The following is a 26,596-nucleotide window of genomic DNA, read 5'->3' as shown; positions in this document are numbered from 1 at the left end:
TGTGTGTGTGTGTGTGTGTGTGTGTCACTACTCGATCCGTAGTGACAGTGTATACACATTTTCCCAGAATAAAGATGTTATTAACCAAAAAGTTATTTATCCAAACAAGCCTATAAACAACGTATTTTTTAGAAAAGACCCCAAGGAACAAGTAAAGCAGAATGTACTCTTTGGTTTCACTGATTATCCTTAATATTTTATTTAATTAATTTATTGATACTTTTTACCAAATTTTCATAATTGTAGGTTTATTAATAAGAACCTCAATTTTATAATTTTGTTGACTGAAGTAAGACTGGATGTATACAGTATTAGAGACTCTCCGACTAAAAACGCTGTCAAGACTTTAAAAATATTATATTAAAACGTGGAATTTACCAAATATTTTTTTGATATCTTTATGCACCTTTATTCTGATCTTTATGTGATTATCTCTCCCTTTTCTTTCGCTTTGAGAGTCTTAAGACTGTCGATTTGCGCTGAAACGGAAGTAAATATCCGTCACATCCGGTAAATTGGCCTATTTATTACTAAAGCGGAAGTTTAGTATGTTGTTCCGGCAAGTGACAGAATCCGCTTGCTTCGTCTCTAATCATGGCGCAATACTTGCAGCTGTGAGAAATAGTTGCAATAGATATTACTGGTCAAACAATCATCCATTTTTCCTGTGACTACGGTGCCTACGGCCAATCCGGATTACAGCCACTAATAATCTACTACATGGAGCCGCGGTCGTCAAGGTGGATATATCAGACGCGCGTGTATATTTCTGAGCTGAAATGCTAAGGATGTGCAACACACCGTAATGAGCCGAACAATTTGCGCTGAAACTACCCAGGAAGGTCAAGGCGTTGTGAACAGGCCGAAGGGTGTCAGGCCGTCTGTACCATTGTGGCACCCTGATAGCCTTGATACTCAAAATCGAACTGAAGACGCACCAAGAATTAAGAGACTGTCCGTTACCTAGAGCTATACTGCTAGGGTCAACTCGCTCTCTGATAGAAACCTTCACCTCTCATGGTAATATTTGAGAAAATGTACATTTTATTTTATTTTTTATAGACGAGTGTTTTATGCTCGCTGTTGTATTTGTTCGCGTCAGTTTGCATTGCAATATTCTGATTTATTTACTTATGGTGCGTGAAGAATCAGGTCAGTCAATCCCATTGCTAATAATCACCAAACAGAGATCATCTATAGATAGTTTTGGGAAATGTTTTGACGAAGAAAATGCTGGAAATAGCAGATAATTTTATAATTAAAGTCATGAAAATTAACACAATTACAGTCTTAATTTATTTTATTTTTTTTCAAGTTTCTATTGTTAAACTTTTTTTTAAATGTATTTATACCAGTAGTTGTGCTCAACTTTAATATCAAATTTTTCAATTCTAGAAATTAGGGAACACTCACTGTAAATATCTTCCCAGTTCAGGCCTAGAAACTGGCACGCTGTCACCAATCAGATCTGTCATCAATGTGCAGTAAATGTAATCACAAGTATTATACTGTCAGAATAAGAGCATCTAGTGAGTAAACAATGTATTTTTACATTAAATCCCTGTCACAGATGAGTGTCAGAGGTAGTACACTCAGAGGTGGTACTATTACCTGGCGACCACAGCCTTGGAAGGATGCAGATAGAGGTGGTGGAGAACCTCTCTCAGATAGTGACTCGGAGGAAGAGGATTTTCCTGATGACTACTCGACTCCTTTGGGGGAATATGTAACTCAGGGTGAGATATTGGTTGTTTTTAAACATGGATTGTTTAGATAATTATATATTTATGGATTCTATAATGTAATTTCTTATTTAATTTTAAATATCTCAAAAGAGTCTGCATAGCAGACATGCTTCAATCTATCTTCCTCCTGTTTTATTGCTCTTTACACGTATGTCCTACATCACAACAGCCACCGGATATGCATTGGGGTCCAGAAGATAGAAAATCTAGGAATTTTCTTTCATTTGAACCCAACAAAGGCCCTTTTTTACACCTGGTATTAACATGTGTTTTGGTCGATCTAATCACACGTGGATGATGCTAAATACAGGTGTAAACGGGGTCTAAAACGTTTTGAGCTTGTCCACTTACGACCACTTAGTCGAAAACGTAAAAGACTGGATGGCTTTCATTGTTTAAACGCTCATGTTATCAATGTTATGTTCAAACAGCCACAAAAGACCACCTACTCTCCGCATACTGACCGTAAACATTATGGGAAGCGCTAGCCAGATGGGATTTAAACTCTGTCGCCTGGAGACCCAAGTTTGGTTTGAAGATTAAAAAGATACCAAGCACAATGTTCTCTAAATTGCGAGAGTTTATTTTATCCATTAGATCGAAAGATATGAAAAAGTTCATACATTTACCCATGCATAGACCCTCCCCTTGAAGAAATCAGGACAGAAGTGGTCGAAAATCGGACAAAAGAGACTGATTAAAACACTAGGTGTAAACAGGAATGTCTTCCTCTTCTACTTGTGATCTGAACGACCAAACCGCATCTTAATACCAGGTGTAAACCGGGGCAAAAGGTTTAAGGCTTGTGAAAAATGTAAATCAAGGGAACGCTATAATGTAAAATGAAGGAATATTTATGAGTGTGCACTACTTCTTGGTCACTATCCAAATAATGTAAATTTGTAATGCAAAACAGTTTAAAAAAATAATAATAATCAGATATTATTATTATTAAATTAAATAATGAAAAATAGAAGCATTTTGACTAGTGGTTGCAGACCTTTGGACCCTAAAGATCCAGCCATGTCATGAGTAAAAATAAAAAACTCCTCCATTCTTCAAAAACAGCATAACTAAATTTCACCATATTCATCACATGTGGAAGTGTTGAGACCATTATGGGGACAATATGAATTTGATTAATTTAGCCACCTTTTTATCTGCCTTGTTTCCCTCTGTCAACTCATTCAGGGTTGAAGCAGTTACTTGATGCTCAGCAGTTGTGTGATGTCACTCTTTTGGTGGAAGGAAAGAAGTTCATGTGTCACAGGTTGGTTTTATGGTTTTCTGCTTTAAAGGTTATTTTTCAGATTGTCATAAAAAGGTTTTATTTTCACAACTAGAATCATTTAAAAAAAGGCATACAATCTACTGTATCTTACTACACATTAAATTGTATGGCACATTTTGTATGCTGAAATTATACACTACCACATCACAGGAATGAATTATATTTTAAAATATATTAAACAATGAAATAAATGCAGCCTTGGTGAGTGTGTGTATATATATATATATATATATATATATATAAATATAAATATAAAAATCATACTAGCCACAAACTTTGAAATGGTTTTCTTCTTTTTTTTCAGAGTTCTTTTAGCAGCAGTCAGTCCGTATTTCCGTGCCATGTTTACCAGCCCTCTCGTAGAGTCACGTCTTACTGAGATCCGACTGGAGGAGGTGACACCCTTTGTTATGGAGACAGTTATCCACTTTGTTTATACAGGAGAGGCAGGTCTTAGTCTCGACACAGCAGAGGATTTGTTTGTAGCGGCCAATCGTCTTCAAGTGATGCCCTTGCAGGACCTTTGCTCTAGGTATTATTTAGATGCTATCTTTTTGTGATCGTTCTACCTTGTATCTTGTCTGGCTGATGCTCACATTTGTATCTTCCTGTTTGTTAGGTTTCTTTTTGAACACCTGTCTGTGGAGAATTGCCTGGGCATGTACTCTCTGGCTCGCTCACATCATGACCAGCTGCTTCTTCGGGCTTCTTTGAGGTTGGTGGGTCAGCATTTCCCTCGAGTGTCTCGGCAGCGAGATTTCCTGCTGTTGGACCCAGGAACTCTCGGCAGCTTGTTGGAATCTGATCGATTGGGTGTGGAGACTGAGACCGAAGTTTACGATGCAGCAAGGCGCTGGGCAGAATACCAGCCCGCAGATCGGTACGTTCACATGCCCAGTTTGTTACGCCATTTACGTCCCGGCCTTTTGGGTCCTGAAGAGAACGTCCGAATGAACAAAGAACTTGGGCCTCGAGCCATTACCGAGGGCATGGGAGGACCGCTGAGGCCTCGAGAAGGCATGTTTGAGAAGAAAATAGTTTGTGTAGATCTCAAGCCGAGGGAGGACGATTCTCTACAGGACAGGGACTTCACGGTGGATTGCTTTGACCCTCGTACAGGGAAGTGGGAGAAGCTGGCAGCCTTGGGCTCGTTGCTTTGCCCGGGCTGCATCGCTGTTGGAGGTCGACTGTTTGTGGCAGGCGGCATCCTGCGAAGTGGCCAGGTCTCATCATCACTGCATGAGTACGATGTCGTGGTAAACCGCTGGATTACACGACCATTGATGGCTGAACCACGTGCGATGTTGGGTCTTCTTGGCTGTGGAGGTTTCTTATACGCTCTCGGTGGCTGTAACCGAACAGCATTTCTAGACACATGCGAAAGATTTGACCTTAATGCGCTGACCTGGGCATCAGGACCTCGTTTGCCATTGCCGTTGCGTTCTTTTGCTTGCGCTGCCCTTCGCTGTCGGCTCTACTTACTTGGTGGTACCACACTGGAGCAGAGCAGGGCTGTGGTACATGCTGGCGTGCTTATCTACCACACAGTTACAAGGACCTGGAGCCGTGTCGCCCTAGACTCTGGCGCCACCTGCCTGGCTGGAGGAGTAGCAGTACGTGGCGGTGTTTGTGCCGTCGGGGGTTATTTGCGCGATGCCGCCAAGTTCATCGATGGCAACTACACCCAGGCCGAACCACTTGATGCCACAGGACGCGTGTTGTTCTTCCGAGAGGGACGAGGATCTGGAGTAGAGCGGGAGGTCCCGGTTGGAGTAGAGCGAGGGGGTGGCGGTAGCGACCGCGCCCCTAGTCCGGTGGTTTTTCCAGGTCTGCCGAGGCGCATTGCTGCCGGTGGTGTGGCTAGATGGAAACGCAGGATATATGTTTTGGGTGGTGAGAACGGATCAAGATTTTATGATAGCGTCTACTGCTGGAAACCTGGCTGGAGAAGCTGGGTCCAAAGACGGGAGAAATTGCCAGGGGATACAGGAGGAGTTAGCCAGTTTGGGTGTACTACCCTAAAGTTCCCCAAAAAACACATTTTAGCACGTCTTCGGACTGCTCAACAGAAACGGGGGAAGGAGAAACGGCCGACCCGGTCATGCAGAGTCATGCGGATCAACAGGGCGAATCAGGAAGTGTGATTTTTTCAAAGAGACAAATCGGCATTTCGGACAAGTTTATGCACCTACTTTTACATCTTTACTCTTAGTTGATGTCTAGATGTTTTCAAATTATTATTTTTTCATTTTTGCAAGCTGAACGCAAGTTTTCGTTTACTAAGTACTGACAGAAAATGCATAATATTTGGTTATGATTTCAGAATTTTTTGCTCTTAATTTTTTTTCGGATGCTAAAATTTTATCTTAGAAACAGCAATCTTGGAGAATAATTAAATGTTTGAATTGCAGCAAAAAAACAGGTTGTAAAGATGCTTGACTCGATGAATAAAAAGTCACTGAAGTTTATTTGAAATTTTTTGCTTAAAGCCAAGAGTATAGTTTTACATGCGTTAGAACATCAAGATTGCTACCCTTACAGCAGTTGATACTACTGTAAAGTCATAGATCTTTAATATGGGTTTTAAACAGTCTAAGAAAATTTAAAATCTGTCATTTTAATTTATTTTTAATGACAGTGGTGACAAATTACACTTATATTAAACCAATATTAAGCAACATCATGACTTTTTTTTCTTTTTTTTTCTGGGTTTCCATCAACCAGCATGTTTATGTAGTATCCCAAAATTTGCATTAAAAATGCCGGATGCAAAAACCACTATGCGAAAAAAATATCCATAATGTTCTTAATAAATGTATACACTTCTCTTGAGATGGATGATTTTTTTTTCTTCCCCCGAAAACATACCTATAAACTACGATTGAAATACATTTACAGAATAAATCGTTTGATGTGCATTTGAAAGACTTTAACTCTTTCCCCGCCATTGTATTTGAAAAAAGTTGCCCACCAGCTTTTTTTTTTGGATAATTTTTGGAAAACTTTCTTGGACCCTACAATATTTTGTTGTATGAATATCTGAACATGCAATATTTTCAAAGAATGAACAGACCCTCTGCTTTTTATAACAAAAATTTTGATTTGAATGTTGTTGGCGTTATTTTACATATGCATCTGCTTACATATGCTATGGCTTGTTTCTGCTTCTTTGCCTGTGTTTTGAGCCAGTGATTTTATACTCTTTCAGAGGATATGTAATAACATCCCCCTACCATATGACAGTGAAAATTCAGTTAATGGCGGAGAAAGAGATAAAGTCATGTGACTTAATACATTTCTTAGGTAAAAAATGTTGCTCTGGTTATTCTGAAATTTTATCTGGCAAGTGATCGCTAGCAAATAATGTTTTTAAGAGCATTTATCTGTGCATTCTAAGGTAATTTATTACATTTCATAAAGGAGTGGCTTCCCCCATTTTTTTTTCTTTTGACATTTCTTTTTCTTTGCAAATTGTTTTTGCATTTTCATTTTACGTACAATACGTACAATCATAACTGAGATTGAAACCCAGAACCCAGATGATAGTCGCTGTTTTAAATCTCACATGACTGAACTAACATTGAATAATAATGCAACACAACATGAGTCTTAACATTAACACAGTCTATGTTAGCCTTTCAGTATCATATGTGATTTTTGTAGTGTCCACTACAACATCTTTGGAGGTTTGAGTTAATTATGACAGTGATTGATGATTTTCTGCACATCGTTGTAACGCACTGTTCAGCTTGCCCTCAATGAAGTGGATCAGTAAACGTATCAGTAGTGCTTTAATGGCATCTTTTTGGGTTTAGCTGGTCATCTCATCTGACATGTTTTAAACATAGAATCGCAATAGAAACCAAATGAATGCTTTTTGTATGATTTCATTGTTCTTTTAATCTTTAAGTTATTGTAATTTCATCTTACAGTAACATTTTCTCAGAGACAAAAAGGACTCTGTATTTACATCTGATGTCAAACAGGTCTGTTTGTTTTAAAGACCTAGAATTGTCAAATATTGGACGTTGTTTGAATGGAAAGTCTGTGCTCTGGTTTTCATTAAAATAAATTGAACATACGTTTTTTTGTGGCTTGTCTTGTAGATATAGGTGAATTGTTTTAGCATTTAAAACCAGTAAAGTAGTGATACTGTCACACACACCAAAGTGCAGGATTATTAACCAGACCATAAAATAGTTTTTTTCCCCTCCTCTTTTAGTGATTTCCAAATAAGGCGAGAACTGTATTGCTGGGGAACTCACAGACCAGTGACTATTCTAATCAGTGATGTATTTTTAAAACCATTAATACTAAACATTGCTTTAGGTTTTAAACATTGGTGTCAAACACAAACATGTGTTTCAAACATAAGGGATATTAAGAAAATTAATGGAAGAAAATGTTTTTCTGCTTATGTAAAAGAAAAATGGTAGCTATTTCATTGTCTTTGTTACATGTATTTACTATGCATAATTACATGTAACTAACACTAAACCAAACCCTAATCTAACTCTATAGTAAATACATGTAGTTAATGAACATATACTCTTAAATGTTTTACACTAACAAGGAATTTGTTCTCTTCTAATGTTTTCTCGTAATTTAACAGTAATTTAAGTTCTACGTTGTTATGTTTTCAAGAGAAAGTACAGTAAGCTAAGATGTAAGTTTGACTAACATTTAATGCTCAAAACTGTTAAAGTCCCTTCTCAGTGGCTAGTAATAAGTTAATTATTGTTGTTAATATTCCTTCATCAGCCCTTTTTGCAATGTGGGCAAAGATCATGGATTTTACCCTCAAATCCTGTATGAATAAAATTCTCCTCAAGTGCTTCATCCGTGGTGTTTGTTTCATATCCTGTCATCTCATAAATGAAATTAGCATCGTGTCTGTCTGCCTTCAAAAATGGAAAACACTACAGCGAAATTCGCAACCATCAACAATCCAGCTGACATCAGTGTGATCATTGGCTACTTTTTGGTGGTTATTGCAGTGGGAATTTGGGTAGGTGAAAAGTTTGTTTTTGTGTTTTAAAGTGCCAAAATAGCTGCTAATTGATATATCGGTTAAAATTTGTAGAATTACATTTTAAATTTATGTAAATAAAAACCCTCTTTTTTCATCGTAGTCTACATTTAGGACTAATCGTGGCACAGTAGGCGGCTACTTTCTTGCAGGTCGGACCATGGTGTGGTGGCCTGTGAGTACTAACTTTATTCAAATTAAATGTTTAATTAAAAACTTTAATTTGCAGTTTATATGTTAAGTCACACAGTTTTGTGGCAATATCTCCATTCCTCATATGAAAAAAGTTTACTAAATAATATAAAGATTTCAATGCTTATTTTAAAGCTTATGTATTTACATTCACATCACACAAGGTGGGAACGTCTCTTTTTGCGAGCAACATTGGCAGTGGCCATTTTGTTGGCCTTGCAGGAACAGCAGCTGCTAGTGGAATAGCTGTTGGGGGTTTTGAATGGAACGTAAGCTGGAAATTTTAATAAATAAGAATATTATCATTGGTGTAATTTGGATTAGATTGTAATTCTTCAAATATTCTTCTGTTTCACAGGCATTATTTATTGTTTTGCTGTTGGGCTGGGTGTTCGTCCCTATTTATTTGACCGCAGGGGTATGTTCGTTTTGCATGCTTTGCAATGTTTATTTGAATAATGTAAGTGAAAGAGACTTAATATACTTTCACTTCTTTTTTTCTTTTTTCAAAAGGTGATTACAATGCCACAGTACCTCAAGAAAAGATTTGGAGGGTCTAGAATTAGCTTGTATCTCTCTGTCATTTCACTTTTCCTTTACATCTTTACAAAGATTTCTGTAAGTATAAAGTCATATCCAGACAATAGAAAAAACGATGTAGGATCATAATGAGCTGTTTTCCACGACTCATCAATTTCTCCTCCTCGCTGCATGAACGTAGGTTGACATGTTCTCAGGAGCGGTTTTTATACAGCAGGCTCTTGGCTGGAATATCTATGTTGCAGTGATTGCTCTGCTCTGCATAACAGCACTCTATACTATCACAGGTAAACTGATCCATCTCATTTCATTTACGTTTAGCAGACGCTTACATCCAAAGTTATCAAAGACTACATTTTATCAGTTCATTGCCTGGGAATCAAATCCATGACCTTGGTGTTGGTACAGCGACATTATATAATGTTGATACTGAATAGCATTTTAGGAACAAATTATCTATTGAGCTCCGTCCATTTGTTGAGGCCCGCAAATGACATGCAATGCCTCTGTAGGAGGACTGGCTGCACTGATGTATACAGATACGGTCCAGACCTTTGTTATCATTGCTGGAGCCTTCGTCCTCATGGGATTCTGTAAGTACCAACTGCATGGAGTTCAAAATCCATTCATCCTTATTACTTGATGACGCTTTACATAAAGTACTAGTCAATGTCACATTCCTGAAGAAAGACAGCACATGCACTTCTTGATGGTTGTTTTTTTCTGAGTTAAACATTAACTAAGTTTAAGCACCATTCCACCCCTAACCAACACAATCCCCCCCACCCCACCCATGTTTTTTTTTTTTTTTTTTAAACCTTGCTACGTATACTGTGGTAGCCCTACTGTTGGTTTGATTGATTGCTTCTAATGTTCTCCTCATTTGTAAGTCGCTTTGGATTAAACATCTTCTAAATGATTAAATGTAAATGTCGCCTTTGGCTTTTGGCTTTCTTAGTTGGGGACATTTAATATTCAGCAATATTATTGACCTGCCTGCATTGACATCATTATGAGAACTGAACTGAGCTGGACGACGACGTCCCTGTTTTCTCCAGAGCGGCTGTATAGATAATTAATAACTTTTTTACAACAAAAATGAACCATCACTGAACATACTTAAGCTGGACTATGACACTATTTTCTTCTAGATCGTCTGTCCAGCCGAAACAAACTTTGTTGCATTATTTTCCAGTTATCACTGTAAAGCTGCTTGGAAATAATGTGTATTGTAAAAAGCGCTATATAAATAAAGGTTACTTGACTTGATTTGACTTAAATGTAAAAACAATCCAAGAAAAGTTCATAAAATCACGGCCCAATGTACAGTGTTAATATTAAGGAATTTTCTGTGTTGATTTTTCTGTGTGTTTTATCCATATTTTGAATCACAAGTTGTGTTTTAGAATTAAAAGAAATTGCACGGTGTAGTAGACAACTTTTTAAAAGTGAAATATGTTGTTTTCATAAATATTCTTTTCACGCTTAAACACAATTGTTACAACACACCCGGAGATAAAAATAATAATAATAATTGTGGTCAGATTTTGTGTTTCAAAATCATAATGAAGTCCTACCTCAGACATTTGCAAATGTAAAAAAATAAATAAATACTTTACTTATATCAGTAAAGCTATGTTATAAACTGACATTTGTGTTGTCCCCTACATGTCAACAGCCTTCTATGAAGTTGGAGGTTACAGTGCTTTATTGGAGAAGTATAGTTTATCTTTACCATCTCAGAGGACTTCCCTATTCCCTCTGGAATATAATATTTCTGAACATTGTTACACTCCACGAGAGGATGCCTTTCACTTGCTTAGGGATCCCACGACTGGGGACCTGCCATGGCCGGGTGTGTTATTTGGCATCGCAATTATTGGTAGCTGGTACTGGTGCACTGATCAGGTGAGGACAGTGTTTAAATAATTATAAATATATAACTCTGCCTTCTTTGCTCCATTTCTTCACATTACATATTGTATTCTGCAGGTAATTGTGCAGCGCTGTTTGGCTGCCCGCAGTCTGACGCATGTGAAGGCAGGATGTATATTGTGTGGTTACCTGAAACTGCTCCCTATGTTTCTCATGGTGTTTCCAGGCATGGTCAGCAGAGTGCTTTACCCTGGTATGTATTTTAATAGTATGAACATACCACGTGTCTTTATAATTACAATTTTGCTCAGAGAATGTCAATAATAAAATCAATTTTCAGATGAAGTAGGTTGTGTGGAGCCAAGCATCTGTAAGGAAGTGTGTGGCACAGAGGTTGGCTGCTCCAACATTGCCTACCCCAAACTAGTGGTTTCTGTAATGCCAACAGGTGATCAACCAAATTTATTTTTCTGTGATTTTTAATTATACAAAAATTAAGTTGTTTGGGTTACAATACATTTTTGCTCTCAATCCTATTTCTATGTAATCAATCCCTAAACAGGTCTCAGAGGTTTAATGCTGGCAGTTATGTTAGCAGCTCTCATGAGCTCACTAGCGTCTATCTTCAACAGCAGCAGCACCTTGTTCACCATGGACATTTGGACTCGTATCCGGCCTCAAGCTAGAGATAAAGAGCTAATGGTTGTTGGAAGGTTTGGAGCCATTCAATTTATGTTAAATCACACTAATTAATGACTTATTCACAGCCAAAATCTGCCTGTGTAAAAATGCTGGGTTGTTTCAACCCAATTTTGGGTCAAATATGGACAAACCCCAAATTTGGGTTAAAAATGTAATTTAAAAATTTAACCCAAAGACTGGGTTTGTCCATATTTGACCCAAAGTTGGGTTGAAACAACTTTGCATTTTTTAGAGTGTCAAAATACACTGTTTTAAAATGATACTTATAGAGCGAATTACATCATTACCAATAGTTTCTCATCAGGACTTGTTCCAATTCCTACTCCTTAACAATACAATGAATAGTCATTTTGAAAAATTGTGAAGAAACAATGTTCAGAAAATAATTTACTTTTTTATTTTGTACATCAATTCCATCAAGCAACTTTGCTATATCTTTGTTATCCCCTCAACACTCTCATTGGCAATTCATAACTTTCCTTTAGGTGAATTTGTGGCAAATTCACGCTTACTTTTTTTTCTGGAATCTGAAGAATTCTGGAAAAATCTAAATGGAACCTACTAAAATCTAAATGGAACCTACATTTCCAACCCTACTCCTAAATTCCAACAAATGTGGGAACTTCTAAGAAAGACAGGACAAATATGAAATGATTAATTCAAATAATTAATTAACACTTTACAACAAGGTCTCGTTAACATTAACAATGAGCAATACATTATGTTACAGTATTTATTCATCTTTGTTAACCTTAGCTAATAAAAGTATAACTGTTCATTGTTTGGTCATGTTACTTCACAGTGCATTAACTTATGTTAACAAGTACAGCTTTTGATTTTAATAATGTATTAGTTAATGTTGAAATTAGCATTAAGATTAATATTATGATTATGATAATGTTGTAGAAGTGCAGTTCATTATTAGTTCACGTTAACTGATGTAGTTAACTAATAAATGAAACCTTATTGTACCTTAACTACCATAAATATTAATTGTACTTTCAGTTTAACCCTAATATCCAGCATATAACATTTCTTTCTACAATTTTCATGGACTGAACACATGGTGTGGCTTCTGTTACAGGGTGTGGGTACTCTGCATTGTCGCCATTAGCATTTGCTGGATCCCAGTTGTCCAGGCAGCCCAGAGTGGTCAGCTATTTGATTATATTCAATCTGTGACTAGTTACTTAGCTCCACCTATTGCAGCGGTCTTCTTCCTTGCCGTTTTTGTGAAGAGAGTCAATGAGTCAGTAAGTGTCTGCTTTGCACATATTTAGTCTTCACTAAATGTAACATCATATGCCTGCACCACAAATTTACCAAAAGCTTGCATCCTCACCTTTTCTTCCTTATAGGGAGCTTTCTGGGGCCTGATGGGAGGACTGGTTATCGGTCTGTGTCGCATGGTACCCGAGTTTGCATATGGCTCTGGAAACTGCATCTATCCATCCGACTGCCCAAAACTTATATGTGGAGTTCATTACCTTTACTTTGCAGTGCTGCTCTTCTTCTGCACCACTATTCTAGTGCTGTTTGTAAGCTACAACACCCCACCCATAGAGGACAAACATGTAAGTTAATGAAGCTGTGTAATTATTGAATGGATTGATTGTGCTGTAATGTTTAATTATTTGCGCTGTGTAATGGTGTCAAATGAGTTTCTCCTTAAAGGGATAGTTCACTTCAAAATTTAAATTCTGTCATCATTTACTCTCCCTCAAGTTGTTTCAAACCGGTATGAATTTATTTCTTCTGCTGAACAGAAAAGAAGATATTTTGAAGAATGTCAGTAAACAGACAGTTGATGGACCCCATTGACTTCCGTATGTTTTTCCTTCTGTGGAAGTCAATGGGGCTCATCAACTGTTTGGTTACAGCAGGGTTTCTCAAACTCGGTCCTGGAGGGCCACTGTCCTGCACAGTTTAGCTCCAACCCTGATCAAACACACCTGAGCAAGCTAATCAATGTCTTCAGGATCACTAGAAACTCACAGCTAGGTGTGTTTGATTAGGGTTTGAGCTAAACTGTGCAGGACAGTGGCCCTCCAGGACCGAGTTTGAGAAACCCTGCGTTACAGACATTCTTCGAAATATCTTCTTTTGTGTTCAGCAGAAGAAATAAATTCATACATGGTTTGAAACAACTTGGGGGTGAGTAAATGATGACAGAATTTTCATTTTGAAGTGAAATAATCCTTAGAGGGGATTATGAAAGATTTCTAACCTAAGTAGTTTTATCAACTGCTGAAGCTGTTTAAAATGACTTCATATTCATGACATTTACCTCGCTCTCTTTGCCAAGCTCCATCGCCTTGTCTTTACCTTGCGCTATTCTAAAGAAGAAAGGGTCGATCTGGACTGGGAAGCGGAGGAACGAGGAAGGAATGCACGAAGAGGGGCAGATGAAAAGGAAAAGGTCGTAACTGATGAGAATCAAAGTAAGATGACATGTTGAAATTAACATTTGTAGATAAAATGTATATTTTTAATGTGTGTAGGTCAGGGGTGTCCAATCCTGCTCCTGGAGGGCCATTATCAGGCTTTATCAGAGTTATCAGAGTTCAGCTTCAATCCTAATTAAACACACCTGAAAAATCTAATCACGGTCTTCGGTTGCATTCGAAATCGCATACATCCATCCCTACTACTGTATAGTATAGGCGAAAATGTGACTGACAAAAGAGGTGTCCGAATTCACAGTACTCAGATAACCTACTATTTCCGGTGAGATTCTGAAGTGTGCATTTGATGAACACTTTACTATCTCATGAGGCAACTGAAGAGGATTTGTGAATGGCATTGAAGTGACACAACTGACTCTGGTAGGTCACATGATAATGACAGTCTGGGGAAAGTAGTAAAACTAGATTACATACACACACACTCTTACTTTATCAAACATACTTTTTTTAAAAAGGTCACAAAGTAATTACTTATTCAAAATAAGTACCTACTAGTATGTGATTTTGGACACAGCCTTCCAGTCAAATGTGTTGGGGAAGGTTGGAGCAAAACTTTGGCCAAAAGCAGGATTGGATACCCCTGGTATGGTGTGTGTGTGTGTATATATATATATATATATATATATATATATATATATATATATATATATATAATATCTTTACTCTCTGCCATAGTTGAACATGGTGACCGATCCATAATGATGAAGATTATTGGCTGGGTTTGTGGCATAAGTGATGCTCAGGCTCCAGAGCCTACAGAGGAGGAAGTGGCAGAAGCATCAAAACAATTACCTGACATAAGTGAAGACCCACTTTGGAAGAATATAGTCAATGCTAATGCGCTAATAATGATGACTGTGGCTGTTTATTGTTGGGGTTACTATGCATGAGGGGAAAATACTGACCATAAGACAAATCATTGTTTTCCTACCCTGGTCTTAGAGTCTCCCTAATCAAATACAAATGATTCAACTCATCAGTTTGTTACTAGAGATACCTGAAATAAGTGCCAGATAAGGAATACATCTAAGTGTGTACTGATAAGTGTACTCCAGGACCAAGGTTGGGAAACACTGATTTAAATCTTTAAATTTTCACATGTCTACAGAATCTGTTAATGACTAACATCTACCTGATACAATGTGTGAGAACAGTACTTTAAATGATCACTGAAAATGCAATAAAATCATTGAATAAATTGTTTAGTTAAAAAGAGAGAGAACATAATTGGATTATGCTGGATTTCACTTTTGAGATGCTGACACTGTCAGACAAGATACCTCATGTTTAAGTGTCACAGAAATAAATAAAAAGCTTTGATTTTTTTCAAAGTTAATAGTACAACTTTTTTTTAATACGTTCCTATATACACATAAACAATGTACTATGGAAGATATTAAGTAAAAATGAACAATTCCAATAAGTAATACTAAAGCACAACTAACAGAGCGCCTTCCCAAGTAACTTGCAATTTTGTATTTTAACCACAGATGGCAATAGAGAGCCAAAAGTTTCAAAGTGCACCTTTTATTAAAGGGATAGTTCACCCAGAAATGAAAATGGTCATCATTTACTCACCCTCAAGTTGTTCCAAACCTGTATGAGTTTCTTTCTGTTGAACACAAAATATATTTTGAAGAATGTTGGTAACCAGACAGTTGACGGTGGCCATTGACTTTAATAGAAGTAAAAAAATAAATACTATGGAAGTCAATGTTTACCGTCAAATGTCCGGTTAACACCATTCTTCAAAATATCTTATGTGTTTAACAGAAGAAAGAAACTCGTACAGGTTTGGAACAATTTGAGGGTTAATAAATGACAGAATTAAAATTTTTGGATGAACTATCCCTTTAAGACCATATCCAAAACAAATAAAAACCATGTACATTGCAGGAAACAAAAAAATAACAAGATAAATAATTTAAATAAATTGATTATTTACAAACAAAACAAACATTTCACTGTTGAAGTACCAAGAAAACACATGATATCACAGACACCAGTTTTAAATATCTTTTATTCATTTTAGAGGCAAAAATTCCCAATAGCAGATTGACGGCGAAACCTAGAACGGTCTCCCAAACCAGAGGGATCAGCATCAATATTTCTGTTTGTAAGATTTCACAGACTGGTGGAATGAGCAGAACGAACAGGGTTAAGGCTAGAATCAGGTTTTGAGTTGTCCTGTTCTTTGTTGTTCTTTCAGCCACATGAAGCTAATTACTGCTTTGGCAAAAGCTTCCTTTGCCAACAAGCACAGAGACAGCCTGGCAGGCAAAGAGATAGGTAAGAGGAAAGGTTTGGTCAAGAAATAAAGACTGATTTCATAAATCAATTTGAAGGAGGGGAAAAATGAAGTCCAACAACAACAACAAAAAAAATATTATTCACTCACATTCACACAAAACAGAAAAATCTAACAAGCAGTCAAACTGTTGATTACAAAGTGACATCAGGGATTTGGATTTGTAAAGTGACATCATTCTGCACGCTTTTGACCAAAGGGACAGCAAATTAAACTTGACAACAACCTCTGACATTATACTCGCAGTCCTTTGTCTAGCCTGCAGATTTTTTTATAAGGTTGGGGTCAGAATCAAAGCTTGTCTTGGAAGATTGCCAAGCCGTGAGAATTTCTAACCAATTAAAGTACATGTGAAGACTAGTCCCATGCAGCAGACAATTCATTTAACCAGCATTGGTTTTCAAATTTCAAAACATTGGTCTGCTAATGTAGGGACCGAGAATTAAGTATGGTGCACTGATAAGAACTGATACTGACAATGATAGCAAGGTTAACAAGATAAGATAGGAGAGGCGAGCGCAACCATAAATAGTACAGTGGCATGAGGTTTCAGTAGAGCAAAAGCAGGGAGAGAAAGGACAACCCTGACTCAATCCTTTACCTCCCATCGTCTCTTTTGGTGCGGGTCTGAACCAGCTCGCATGGCTGTACCCAGTTGTTATCATGTAGCCCAACTCGACAGCCAGGTGTGTCCTTATCTGTGCGCCGACAACACATCCAGTAGGAACGTCCATAAGGCAAGTCATGGTGGTAAGGTTTAGGGTGCCAGCGGCAGAGCGATACATCTCCCCGCTCATACTGCCGCTTGCACTGCTTGCAAGGGTCATCACGGTACAACGGGTCCTGGTTCCAGCGAGAGTCTGTAGCACGCACGCCGTAGGTCTCGATCAGGGTCTTGAAATCATGGCAGGTGCATTTGAGTGCTGCTAGCGAATGGGTGGGCAGGTAGCTGAAGATATTCACCATAATGTGGTCCGGAAGCAAAAGCATGTATTGCCGTGGTTCCAGAAGCCGCTGGATCTGAAAGCGAATCTCAAGGAAGTCATGGGAGACATGTCGGTAGAGGCGGCACAACGGAGGATCAGAACAATCATCCACAGTTGTCAGTGGGGAGTCTGGCCTCTCGACAGTAGGCCCCACTTGCCCATTATTGTTTGCACAGTCTAAAGACAGCATCCCACTATTTACTGTTGAACAACTCTCATCTTCAGTGGATGGTGACTGCAGAAAGAACAGCTGGCCAGGAGGTGGATCCTCTGAGGATTCAGTTGAATTAGCCCCATTAGGCATAGCAAAACATACAGTCTCTTCTTGAACATTCTCTGTGCTGTCCTTCCCATAGAAGACACATTGGTCTACTGCACCCGTGACCACAACCTCAACGTGGAAGCCGGTCACCCGCTCTCGAGTCACCGCTGCCTTCTCTCCTGAGGCAGAGTCTTGGTTAGGATCTGACGTTGTGGAGGGAGGCCTGTCGTTGATACCTTCCCCAAGTGGATCGGCCTTTGGAGAGCCAGCAAGGAGGGCACCTGGATCTCGAGATGAGGGACTAACCAGTTGGTAGAGGTCGCAAGTGATCTTTTCTTTGCCTCTAGCTCCTGCTTGCCCCCCTCCGACTCCACAACTCATAAACATGCATTTGGGGCGGCCAACAGGCTCAGACTGGGTGCGAGGGTCCAAACTTGACACTCGAAAAGCAATCCGTACTTCCCCTCGTCCATGGCTTGGAGCACCACCCATAGACTCACCAGTGTGAATGCTGTCTATTCCTGAACCATTAAGTTCAGGCCGCAAAGTTGTACTGTCAAGATTCTGCTGCCGAGATTCAAACTGTGCAACAGTCTGAGCAACCCGTCGGGATTCCTGCTGTTGCTGCAGCAAATCAAAGTCACTTTGAGAAGTTGGTGCAGATGAAGGGGGTTCTGAGAGGATTACAACAGGTTTCTGATGGACTGTATAAGGACTAGTTTGTCCTTGCGCTACCATACCTTGAAGGGCCAAGGCTGTACGCTGTTCCACAAGGGCAACCATTTCGGCCACAGAGAGCAGATCTGTTTCACTAACTCCAACACCATCCTCCCCCAAGTTGGATTCTGTGGGTACATCAACAGCAACATTTTGAGCTCTAGTGGGAGGGTCATAAGAGGAACAGCGACGACGCCGCTTGGCCTTGGTACAATCAGTAGCCCAGTTTCCCTTGACTTTCATGGCACTAGGCCTGGGAATTCCAGCACCATTACACTGGTGAGCTACAAAGAAGGCAATTTTCTCCTTGGTGTTGCCTGGTTTGATGACATACCAGGTATCAAGCAGTACCCTGCCATCCTCCATCTGTGAATTCGGAGAGGGTGGTGCAGGTAGTGGTGGAACCAGAAGGGTAGATGAAGCAGCTGGTGGGGTGTTTTCAGTGCCAACATCCTCATCTTGCTCCTCACCGACTACATGGGTCTCTAATGTTGTAAGCCCCGAATCATCAGCCTTGCAGTGGGTAGTAGTTGTTCCATTACGAATTGTACCATTGCTGTACGGCTTATTCTGGGAGTAGGTGCCAAAGGGGCGTGGGCACCACAGCCGGATGTGGGAAAAGGTGTCACGGTTCATTATGAGCCCATGGGGAGCATACCTGCCTCTATACTGGGCAGCTACTTTGCATTTCACCACTCATCTTCACTTTTCAGGTCTGCATGTTCCAGCTGGACAGATTACTCCATCTGAGGACTAAGAGAAAAAGAGGCAAGACTTAGTTTCACTCAATTAATCTAAATCTGTTGAAATGTCTTAATCAGAATTACAACAATAAATAGTGAATCATCTGAAATGAATGTGAACACCAACTTGCCTCCAAAAAAGGCTACATTATATGCTGAATATTGTATTGAGGAGCTAAATCTGATATCAGACATATCATTTAAGCCACTAAGTTGAGAATTGAGGATCCCATTAAGTAGGGTACGTTGTCTTTTGTGTGATTTACTTTATGTAAAGTTTCAGTGTCACAGCTTTTTACAACCAGCCTGTTAATAAGACTGGGCTGACAGACTACAATCAATTCTATTAACTTAATCACTGATACAAATGTCAGTGGATTTTATTAGTCAACTAAATTGATTAATCATTCCAGCTTACAGGAACAGTACTGGTGTTGCTGCTGGTGTATCTGTAATCTCTACTAGAAGGAAGCTATACTTGGAGAACTGAAAAATTCCAATCAATAAAGAGTGAAAATTCAGGAATTTTGCTTTCAATATTGAGTTAGTCTAATTCCTTTTGTTAAATGTAGTTGTTTAACACTTAGGCTAAAACCTTTTATTAAACTGGATCTTTCAGATCCCATTGCATTCCAACACATGTGGTACACAATTACACAATTAGTGTAGGTCAGTCTTTCATTCTGGGTGGCTTCGTACAAAACCCATTATTTTCTGTGGCCATTAATTAGCAGAAGAGCTTATACATTCTGAAGACCACATACAACAAAAACCCTTTGCCAAGAGAGGGAATGCTATTGTAGAGGAGGACAATCTTAAGTGTTATACTATAGTTATACAAACACATTGCTTTGCTAGTCTCTTTAATAAACTAACATAATATTGTGAGTGTAATACATATAACTGGAAAGAGAATGAGAAGCCTTGTTTAGAACCATACTGTATGCAACGTTTTAAATGACCTTGAAAAACCTATCACAATGTTAATGGGTATAGCCATTTGAAAATCTTTAAAAGCTGCTATTTTTAGTCCACAATGCATTTTAAATGCATTTTTATATTGCATATGAAAGATGACACTACATGCTTGCTAATAGTTGCTATGAATGAATATGGTTCAATGACAAATAAAACTTCAAAAAAGTAAAAAGTAAAATTGATGTAATGCATATTTTCCAGTCAGGAACAAAACAAGTTTCAATTGCATTTTGCAAGTTTCCTAACATTTAAATACATTTTTTGACAACCAAATGTTTGTAAATATATATTCCTAATTGTATTGTGAAATCTTAGCAAAGCAGCCTAACCTCTTAGAGTGTCTACAACGCCTAACTTATTATTTTATGGTTGTGTATTTTATTCATATTAATTTATAATCATTGCATTCTAGTGACCAGGTATTTAGTATCTTCAGCATCTGATTTAAAAGACTGATTGATATCAAAAAGTATACCAGTAAATGCATTCAATACAATCACTATTCACAATCAACGATTTTCAGCCATTTGTTCACTTTGACCAATTATTTGTTGGTTTAAATCAAGAATTTATATGGTTGTAAATGAATATCAGTTGTGCCACCTGACACATTAATAATGGCAGGAAAAATGCTGAATACTGGACTTTATTTATTTATTTTATTTTCATTTCATTTCAAGTACATTTAAAAGTGTTTTGGTCAAAAGTCTCTATTGAAGTAAAGTAGTAAATTGATCAAAAACAGAATAAATCACAACATCGCATTCAGAATGTGGGAACTGGAACAGGCTACAGTGCAATAGATAAGGTATACACTGTAATAAATTGGGATTGAATAACAACAAAGTATTTTTTTTATATTGATACAAAAATAATCATCAGCTTGATAATCAAGTCAGCTGAGAATTTTAAAATAAAATATCAAAAATGCATTCATCAAAATGTTTAAAACATAAAACGCATAGCAACTTTAATTGAACATTAGACTACAGTCTTCAACTACAAATATAGTTAACTACCATCATGTATTAACATTTAAATTAATAATTTGTTACAATGCACTTGTGTACATATACACGTTTTACATTTTACTTATAAAGAAAAGCCTGCATATTACATCTGTAATTAACATCTAGCCTATAATTACACTGTTGACTCTTCCCTTACCCCTTAACCCTACCCATACCATCAAATGTGTCCTAACTAGGCATTTGATGGCATCAAATTTTCATGTTGTGATAATTGCTGAAGCTTTTATTACAGTATACAGTATTATCACGATATTGAAATAAGTTGCAAAAAAAAAAAGTGTTGTCATACTATAACTTTTTTCTTATAACAAAAATAATAGAATATTTAAATAAAATAAAGCAATACACAAACATGTATAACAGATTAAAATGCAAAAGAATGATAGAGAATAATTAGCATCACTTTACAATAAGGTCTCAGTTAACATTAGTTAAAGCATTAACTAACATTACAACGAGCAATGGCTTCATTTGTTACGGAAGTTACAGAAGAAAAATACAACTGTTAGTTCATGTTAGTCTGTTAAATAATACAATTACAACTTATGATTTTAATAGTGTTATTAAATGTTGAAATTAAGATTAACAAATGCTTTAGAAGTATATTTCATTGTCAGTTTTTTTTTTAACTAATTAATTAAATAATGTTAACTAATGGAGCCTTAATGCAAAGTGTGACCAAATAAAGAATCAAAACATTTTCAAACAATATCTCTAGGGCATGTTGTAGTCCAGATTAAAATGTAAAAATGTTTAAGTTTGAAAATAAATAGCCCATTACAAGGCTTGAAATTCCGACCCTTTTGGTCGCATGTGCTCCCGAAATTTTATCTGTGCGACCTCAAAATATATTTGTGAGCATTTCTGCGAGTGCAAATAAATGTTTCTCTACAAAACGTTTGCTAATTACTGCACAGTATGTGCCTGCTGTGAGCTGATACAGTGACCGGTCCACCGTTCTATCACATAACCAATTAGACTTCAACTTTACGTTGTTAACTTTAAAGCAGATTAGATTTAGGTTAGTTAAAGTGATAGTTCGGAGTACCAAACTTCTACAGTAGTACAAATAGGTTCTGTACTCATAAAACGAGGCATTGGAAAGTTTGTAAGTACATCAGGAGTTTATTTAAATAACACTTGCCTGACGGCTCATGCTACTGCAAACCCGGACGTCGAAGTCACTTCCGTTATTTGGGAAAAGCACGTAAAGTCCTGGCAGAAAGTGATGCATAAGGATGTAGTGTAACGACGAATTACGTCGTTAGCGAAAAACAAATTTTTCCGAAGTGTTGACAACTTAGTGTTAACTAATAATTGTTGCAAAATGGTACTAACAACAAAATATTAGTGCATTCCTGGAAATGGGCGTCGTTACACTACATCCTTATGCATCGCTTTCTGCCAGGACTTTTACGTGCTTTTCCCAAATAACGGAAGTGGCCTCGACGTCCGGGTTAGCGGTAGCATGAGCCATCAGGCAAGTGTTATTTAAATAAACTCCTGATGTACTTACAAACTTTCCAATGCCTCATTTTATGAGTACAGAACCTATTTGTACTACTGTATAAGTTTGGTACCATTCTGGGCATTATTAATGGGGTAATTTACGAGATACATCCTTGGATCCATTAGCGCCTGCACTAAGCCATTCGGCTGATATCTCTAAATAAGCTCTAACTTTAATAATATCCGACCAAGGGAAAAAAAGTCTTCTGGGGGGGTGTTTGGCTTGAGGTCATGGTGCAAAGGACCCTAGATTGATTTAACTCCGAACCATCCCTTTAATTAGCCGTCAATCACTCCCTTTCACTGCGCTCCGCTGTCACATGACAGGGAGGTAACTAGCGCACAAAATGTAAAGAGCTGAGGAGAGAAAGATTTTTTGAAGGGGCAAGTGAAAGAGAATTTTATTTGCTCGACTGGACAAGAATCCTGACTAAAACGTCAATAACAAAATAAATTTGAGCATTTTCAGTTGATTCCTATGGAAGCTCAACTTATGAATGTCCATGCAGCTGTGCGAATTTTACGTTCGCTTTCGAATTAGGCTAGCAATTTCAAAGTGAGGTGCAAAAGAGGGAAAAACTCTAACGGGACTAACTACTGGAGAGTTGCCTATTTGCAGTAGTGGATAATACGTGATAGATTAGATCAGTCCCAAATGCAAGCACGTCAAATTTTAACTAGCACACTTTCAAAAAATGGTCGCAGTCCAGAGCCCTGCAAGATTGTGCTGTTGAGGCTCACGCAGTCTCTCGAAAAGAAATCGAAACAAATGAGCGCAGTACACACAAAGAAACTCAATTCAAAATGTTTTTATATTTATAACATATAATACATTTAAGCAACATCACACAACCAGGAGTGCCGTTTTCCTGAATACCATCACGATTGAAAATGTGACATCGATTTCATATATTACAAGTAAATGGGTCAGTCGCTTGTCCGGAAAAAAATAGGATTTTTGTGTCGTTATTATACACTGTTCAGAAACAGAAAGTAGTGCAGATGCTTTGTTTATGGTGTTACCAGGGTAACGGCTGCATGTCTGCCGTTCCATCAGCGCCACCTTCACTTGTTCCGCCATGCACTGCTCACGCGTGTTGGGCTTGTTTACCTCTGAGTGTGCGCATTCCTCTTTGATACAGCGGTGTTGTGCATTTTAAACAATTAATGGGAAACGTATTCTTAAATTTCATTCTAAAAATCTTAATAATTCACGATATTTTGAAGTCCCCACGATAACAATATTCTGCATGTTCATTATTGTAATATATCGTATTACCTATTTTTCTTTATAGTGGCTTTTAAAATGATCATGAAAATAATTGAAAATGTAAAACATTTTTAACTTATGCATTATTTTGAATTTCTCATAATTAAAACACCAGCTTATAGTTTTCTTAGTTTGTTTATTTGTGCTAATGGTTAGCCGGCATCTAATATTTTGGGGAGTTAAGATCCCAAAACATAAAATAATATTAATTATTTGAATGTACTTATAATTAATCCAAACTAAATAGGTTTTATAGAATAAAGTGATACATGTCATTAATTTATTAAATTATTTTAAAAGGAAACAAAACACAAAAATAGGCACCTCATGTCATTGACCCATATGAGAAAAAAGGTTTGCTAAACAAGGATAAATATTAAACAGTATGGTTAAGAATAATACAGAATAGTTTAATGTGTACTGTTCAAAAAGAGTTTAATTTTTATATCTGGCATGACAATAATAATTAAATATATGTCATTATATTTATGCAATAATGGCTAATAGTCTTGTTGGTTGCTATTTTTTAGAGACTGAGCAAATTACTTTAAATAAATAAAGTCATGGTTCAGATCAATACACTATCTCATCTAATCTCCATTGCTTGGACAACTCTTTATACAAATTTAAAAAAAAAAAACTTCCTGAATAAATAAAAATCAAGAAAGTGGGAATTTAGTTAACCTGATGAAAATTTAATTAGTTCATTTTCATCGGGAAATAATCCATGCTGGATCTCATTATTGCTAGAAAAAGAAAAGAAAAAAGGGGGACAGAAAGATTTGATGACTCCTCCAGGACGCTTCCAGGTAATCAGGACAAACAAAATGTTCAAAGACTTGTTAAACAAGTCGGTCGACGACGAGATGATTAACTCAGGAGTGAACAACACAGTACATTATATTTGTATCTTATTTTCTAAATACCAATTGTACCTTATAGAGTAAAATCGTTCTTTATCCGTTTAATGTTAATATGACCATATATTTTTCGGCCTACTCTTGGAAAATCTTAGAAAACGGTCGGATTAAATTTAAACCACCAAAAATTGATCGAATCATATCAACCGTTCACCAAAAGCAAATAACAAAAAAGACAGCAAATATTCGCATTGCTGATAATTAACATAGCAAAGATATCAGTCCAAACAGTAAAATAATATAAGTGATTTCATATTAAATCCTACGATACTCATAAATGATTTGTGAATTATGTTGTCATGTATTGCATATTCCCAGCTCTCCTCCTGTTCACTAGGCCTACTCATCAAGTTAATCCATGGCTTGTCTGAACATAATCGCTTGGCATCTTCAATGTTTTTAATTTCAATAAACACTCTGAACTCAAAACAGTAAATAGTCGAAATAAAGACAACGCGTTTGGGATCATTTGACTTGAGGCAGTTAAAGCGAATCAAACTGACTAGCAGCTAACTGGCAATTGCAAACTATTAGCCAGCTTTAAAACGTCTGAAAATGACCGAACCTCTCTCTCCAATGCAGTTTCAATTAACAATCATGTCAACCGAAATAATCGGTAGCAGTATAACTAAAACTAGTATTTTCTCCACTAAAGGGAATGTGTATTACTGACGCTGTTATTTATCTGCGCCAGTGTGTAATTAGCATATGTTTAGCTAAGCTGTCTTCATGAAGTGTAAACCTCAGCTTGCTAACTTTTCTATTATACTTTCCTAACTTGGCTTATTTCAGTATTACGTAGTGGAAGTTCAGCGACTCTGTAGAATCAAATGTTTACATTTTTGACAGCCTTGAACGTTTTGAAACATTTCCACTTGATGTCACCATCAACAATAAATAATAAGCCAAGCTAAAACAGTAGCAGCTCTGCTAGAATAATGTCTCTGCTTACCTTCTTCTGAGACCAAATCTCCGCTGATTTCGCTCCGACAGCTTTTCTTTTATAACCAAAAATGGCTATATTGTCGATTTAAACCAACAGTCATTCAATTTTTTCTCTGTGCTTTTAAAAACAAACAGAAATGTAAGCTGAGGTCGATGAGGGTTTGCAGGTAGACTGTTAGCATTTGCAAGCTAACTCGAAAATGAAGCAAAAATCCCAATATTCATCTGGCTTTATCAACTGTATATGTCTGTTTTAAACACAGTAATGTTTTGGTAAATACTGTGTCTAAAAAAAATGGTCGTCTCTATTGTTTAACCAGAGTTTCGATACTATTTCACCAAAACAGAAATAGTTAGTAGGTCCTCGAAAAGCAATTGAGGAAGGCCATTTTGTTGACAAGCAGCTGCAAAACGCTTGTAGCCAATGGGGAGAGAAAGTTGATGGCATGCCCATATATGGATGTTCAGACTCCCCCTCTATCACTACACCCACAAAGAGGAAAATTCTTCTAACTCATCTCATCATTACAATCAGCATCTTTCACTTTCACCACATTTCACATAAAAGTCAAGTCTGAGCAGAAACATACTGTAATTGCAGACTCTGTTTTTGTTCTGTAACTGTACTTTTACAATTGGTCTTTGGCTGCCACTGCCACTGGACAAACATAAATAAGAAAGACAACAATTCTCAAGTATTGAAATACCTGTAAATAAAATATAAAATAAACACAGATAGTGAGAGAAGGATAAGAAGCAATGTGCATCAGAGTATGGGCACCACACAGTATGTTCATTGTAGTACAGTAGGGGTGAATGATGTGTATGGGATTATCTATCTTTATGTACAATATGAGGACTACAGGGATACTGAACAGTGCAAAGGTATTGTGTTTTTATGTTTAGTGGGGCACAGCTGTAGACTATAAAAAAAACGTTCCTTATTGTTTCCTAATTGTCTAAATATGCTGCCATATCACAGTCAAAGTAAGCATAACTGGATATGATCAGTATGAGAACACGGGGTGAACTTGAAGGTGCTTACAGTTTTTCTCAATTGTTTACACACAAATACTGGTACTTGAGAC

At 37.3% G+C, this 26,596-nt stretch overlaps 3 protein-coding genes across 3 annotated transcripts; 2 read left to right on the top strand and 1 right to left on the bottom strand.

Annotated features, from left to right (window-relative positions):
• Positions 1–553: 553 nt before the first annotated feature.
• On the top strand, positions 554–7,874 carry LOC308693321 (kelch repeat and BTB domain-containing protein 8). Its single transcript, XM_081370154.1, has 5 exons — positions 554–1,020; positions 1,571–1,736; positions 2,937–3,015; positions 3,341–3,568; positions 3,656–7,874. The coding sequence occupies exons 1-5, from the start codon at positions 1,018–1,020 to the stop codon at positions 5,178–5,180; spliced, it is 2,001 nt and encodes a 666-aa protein (XP_081226280.1). The 5' UTR covers positions 554–1,017; the 3' UTR covers positions 5,181–7,874.
• A 71-nt stretch (positions 7,875–7,945) lies between these two features.
• On the top strand, positions 7,946–15,167 carry slc5a2 (solute carrier family 5 member 2; the record flags this gene model as incomplete). Its single annotated transcript, XM_081370163.1, has 15 exons — positions 7,946–8,044; positions 8,169–8,240; positions 8,422–8,526; positions 8,616–8,675; positions 8,771–8,875; positions 8,979–9,084; positions 9,310–9,390; positions 10,476–10,705; positions 10,790–10,925; positions 11,013–11,120; positions 11,235–11,385; positions 12,459–12,627; positions 12,733–12,948; positions 13,680–13,815; positions 14,515–15,167. 15 exons carry the CDS (start codon positions 7,946–7,948, stop codon positions 14,727–14,729), a joined length of 1,989 nt encoding a protein of 662 aa, XP_081226289.1. The 3' UTR covers positions 14,730–15,167.
• Positions 15,168–15,841: 674 nt separating this feature from the next.
• Positions 15,842–25,910, bottom strand: fbxo46 (F-box protein 46). Its single transcript, XM_081370799.1, has 2 exons — positions 25,516–25,910; positions 15,842–18,865 (listed from the first exon to the last, which is right to left on the bottom strand). The coding sequence occupies exon 2, from the start codon at positions 18,746–18,748 to the stop codon at positions 16,745–16,747; it is 2,004 nt and encodes a 667-aa protein (XP_081226925.1). The 5' UTR covers positions 18,749–18,865; positions 25,516–25,910; the 3' UTR covers positions 15,842–16,744.
• Positions 25,911–26,596: the final 686 nt, after the last annotated feature.

This window comes from Scardinius erythrophthalmus, assembly GCF_964197995.2.
Source record: "Scardinius erythrophthalmus genome assembly, chromosome: 7".
Classification (NCBI taxonomy): domain Eukaryota; kingdom Metazoa; phylum Chordata; class Actinopteri; order Cypriniformes; family Leuciscidae; genus Scardinius; species Scardinius erythrophthalmus.
This window is presented reverse-complemented; position numbering and strand designations above follow the sequence as displayed.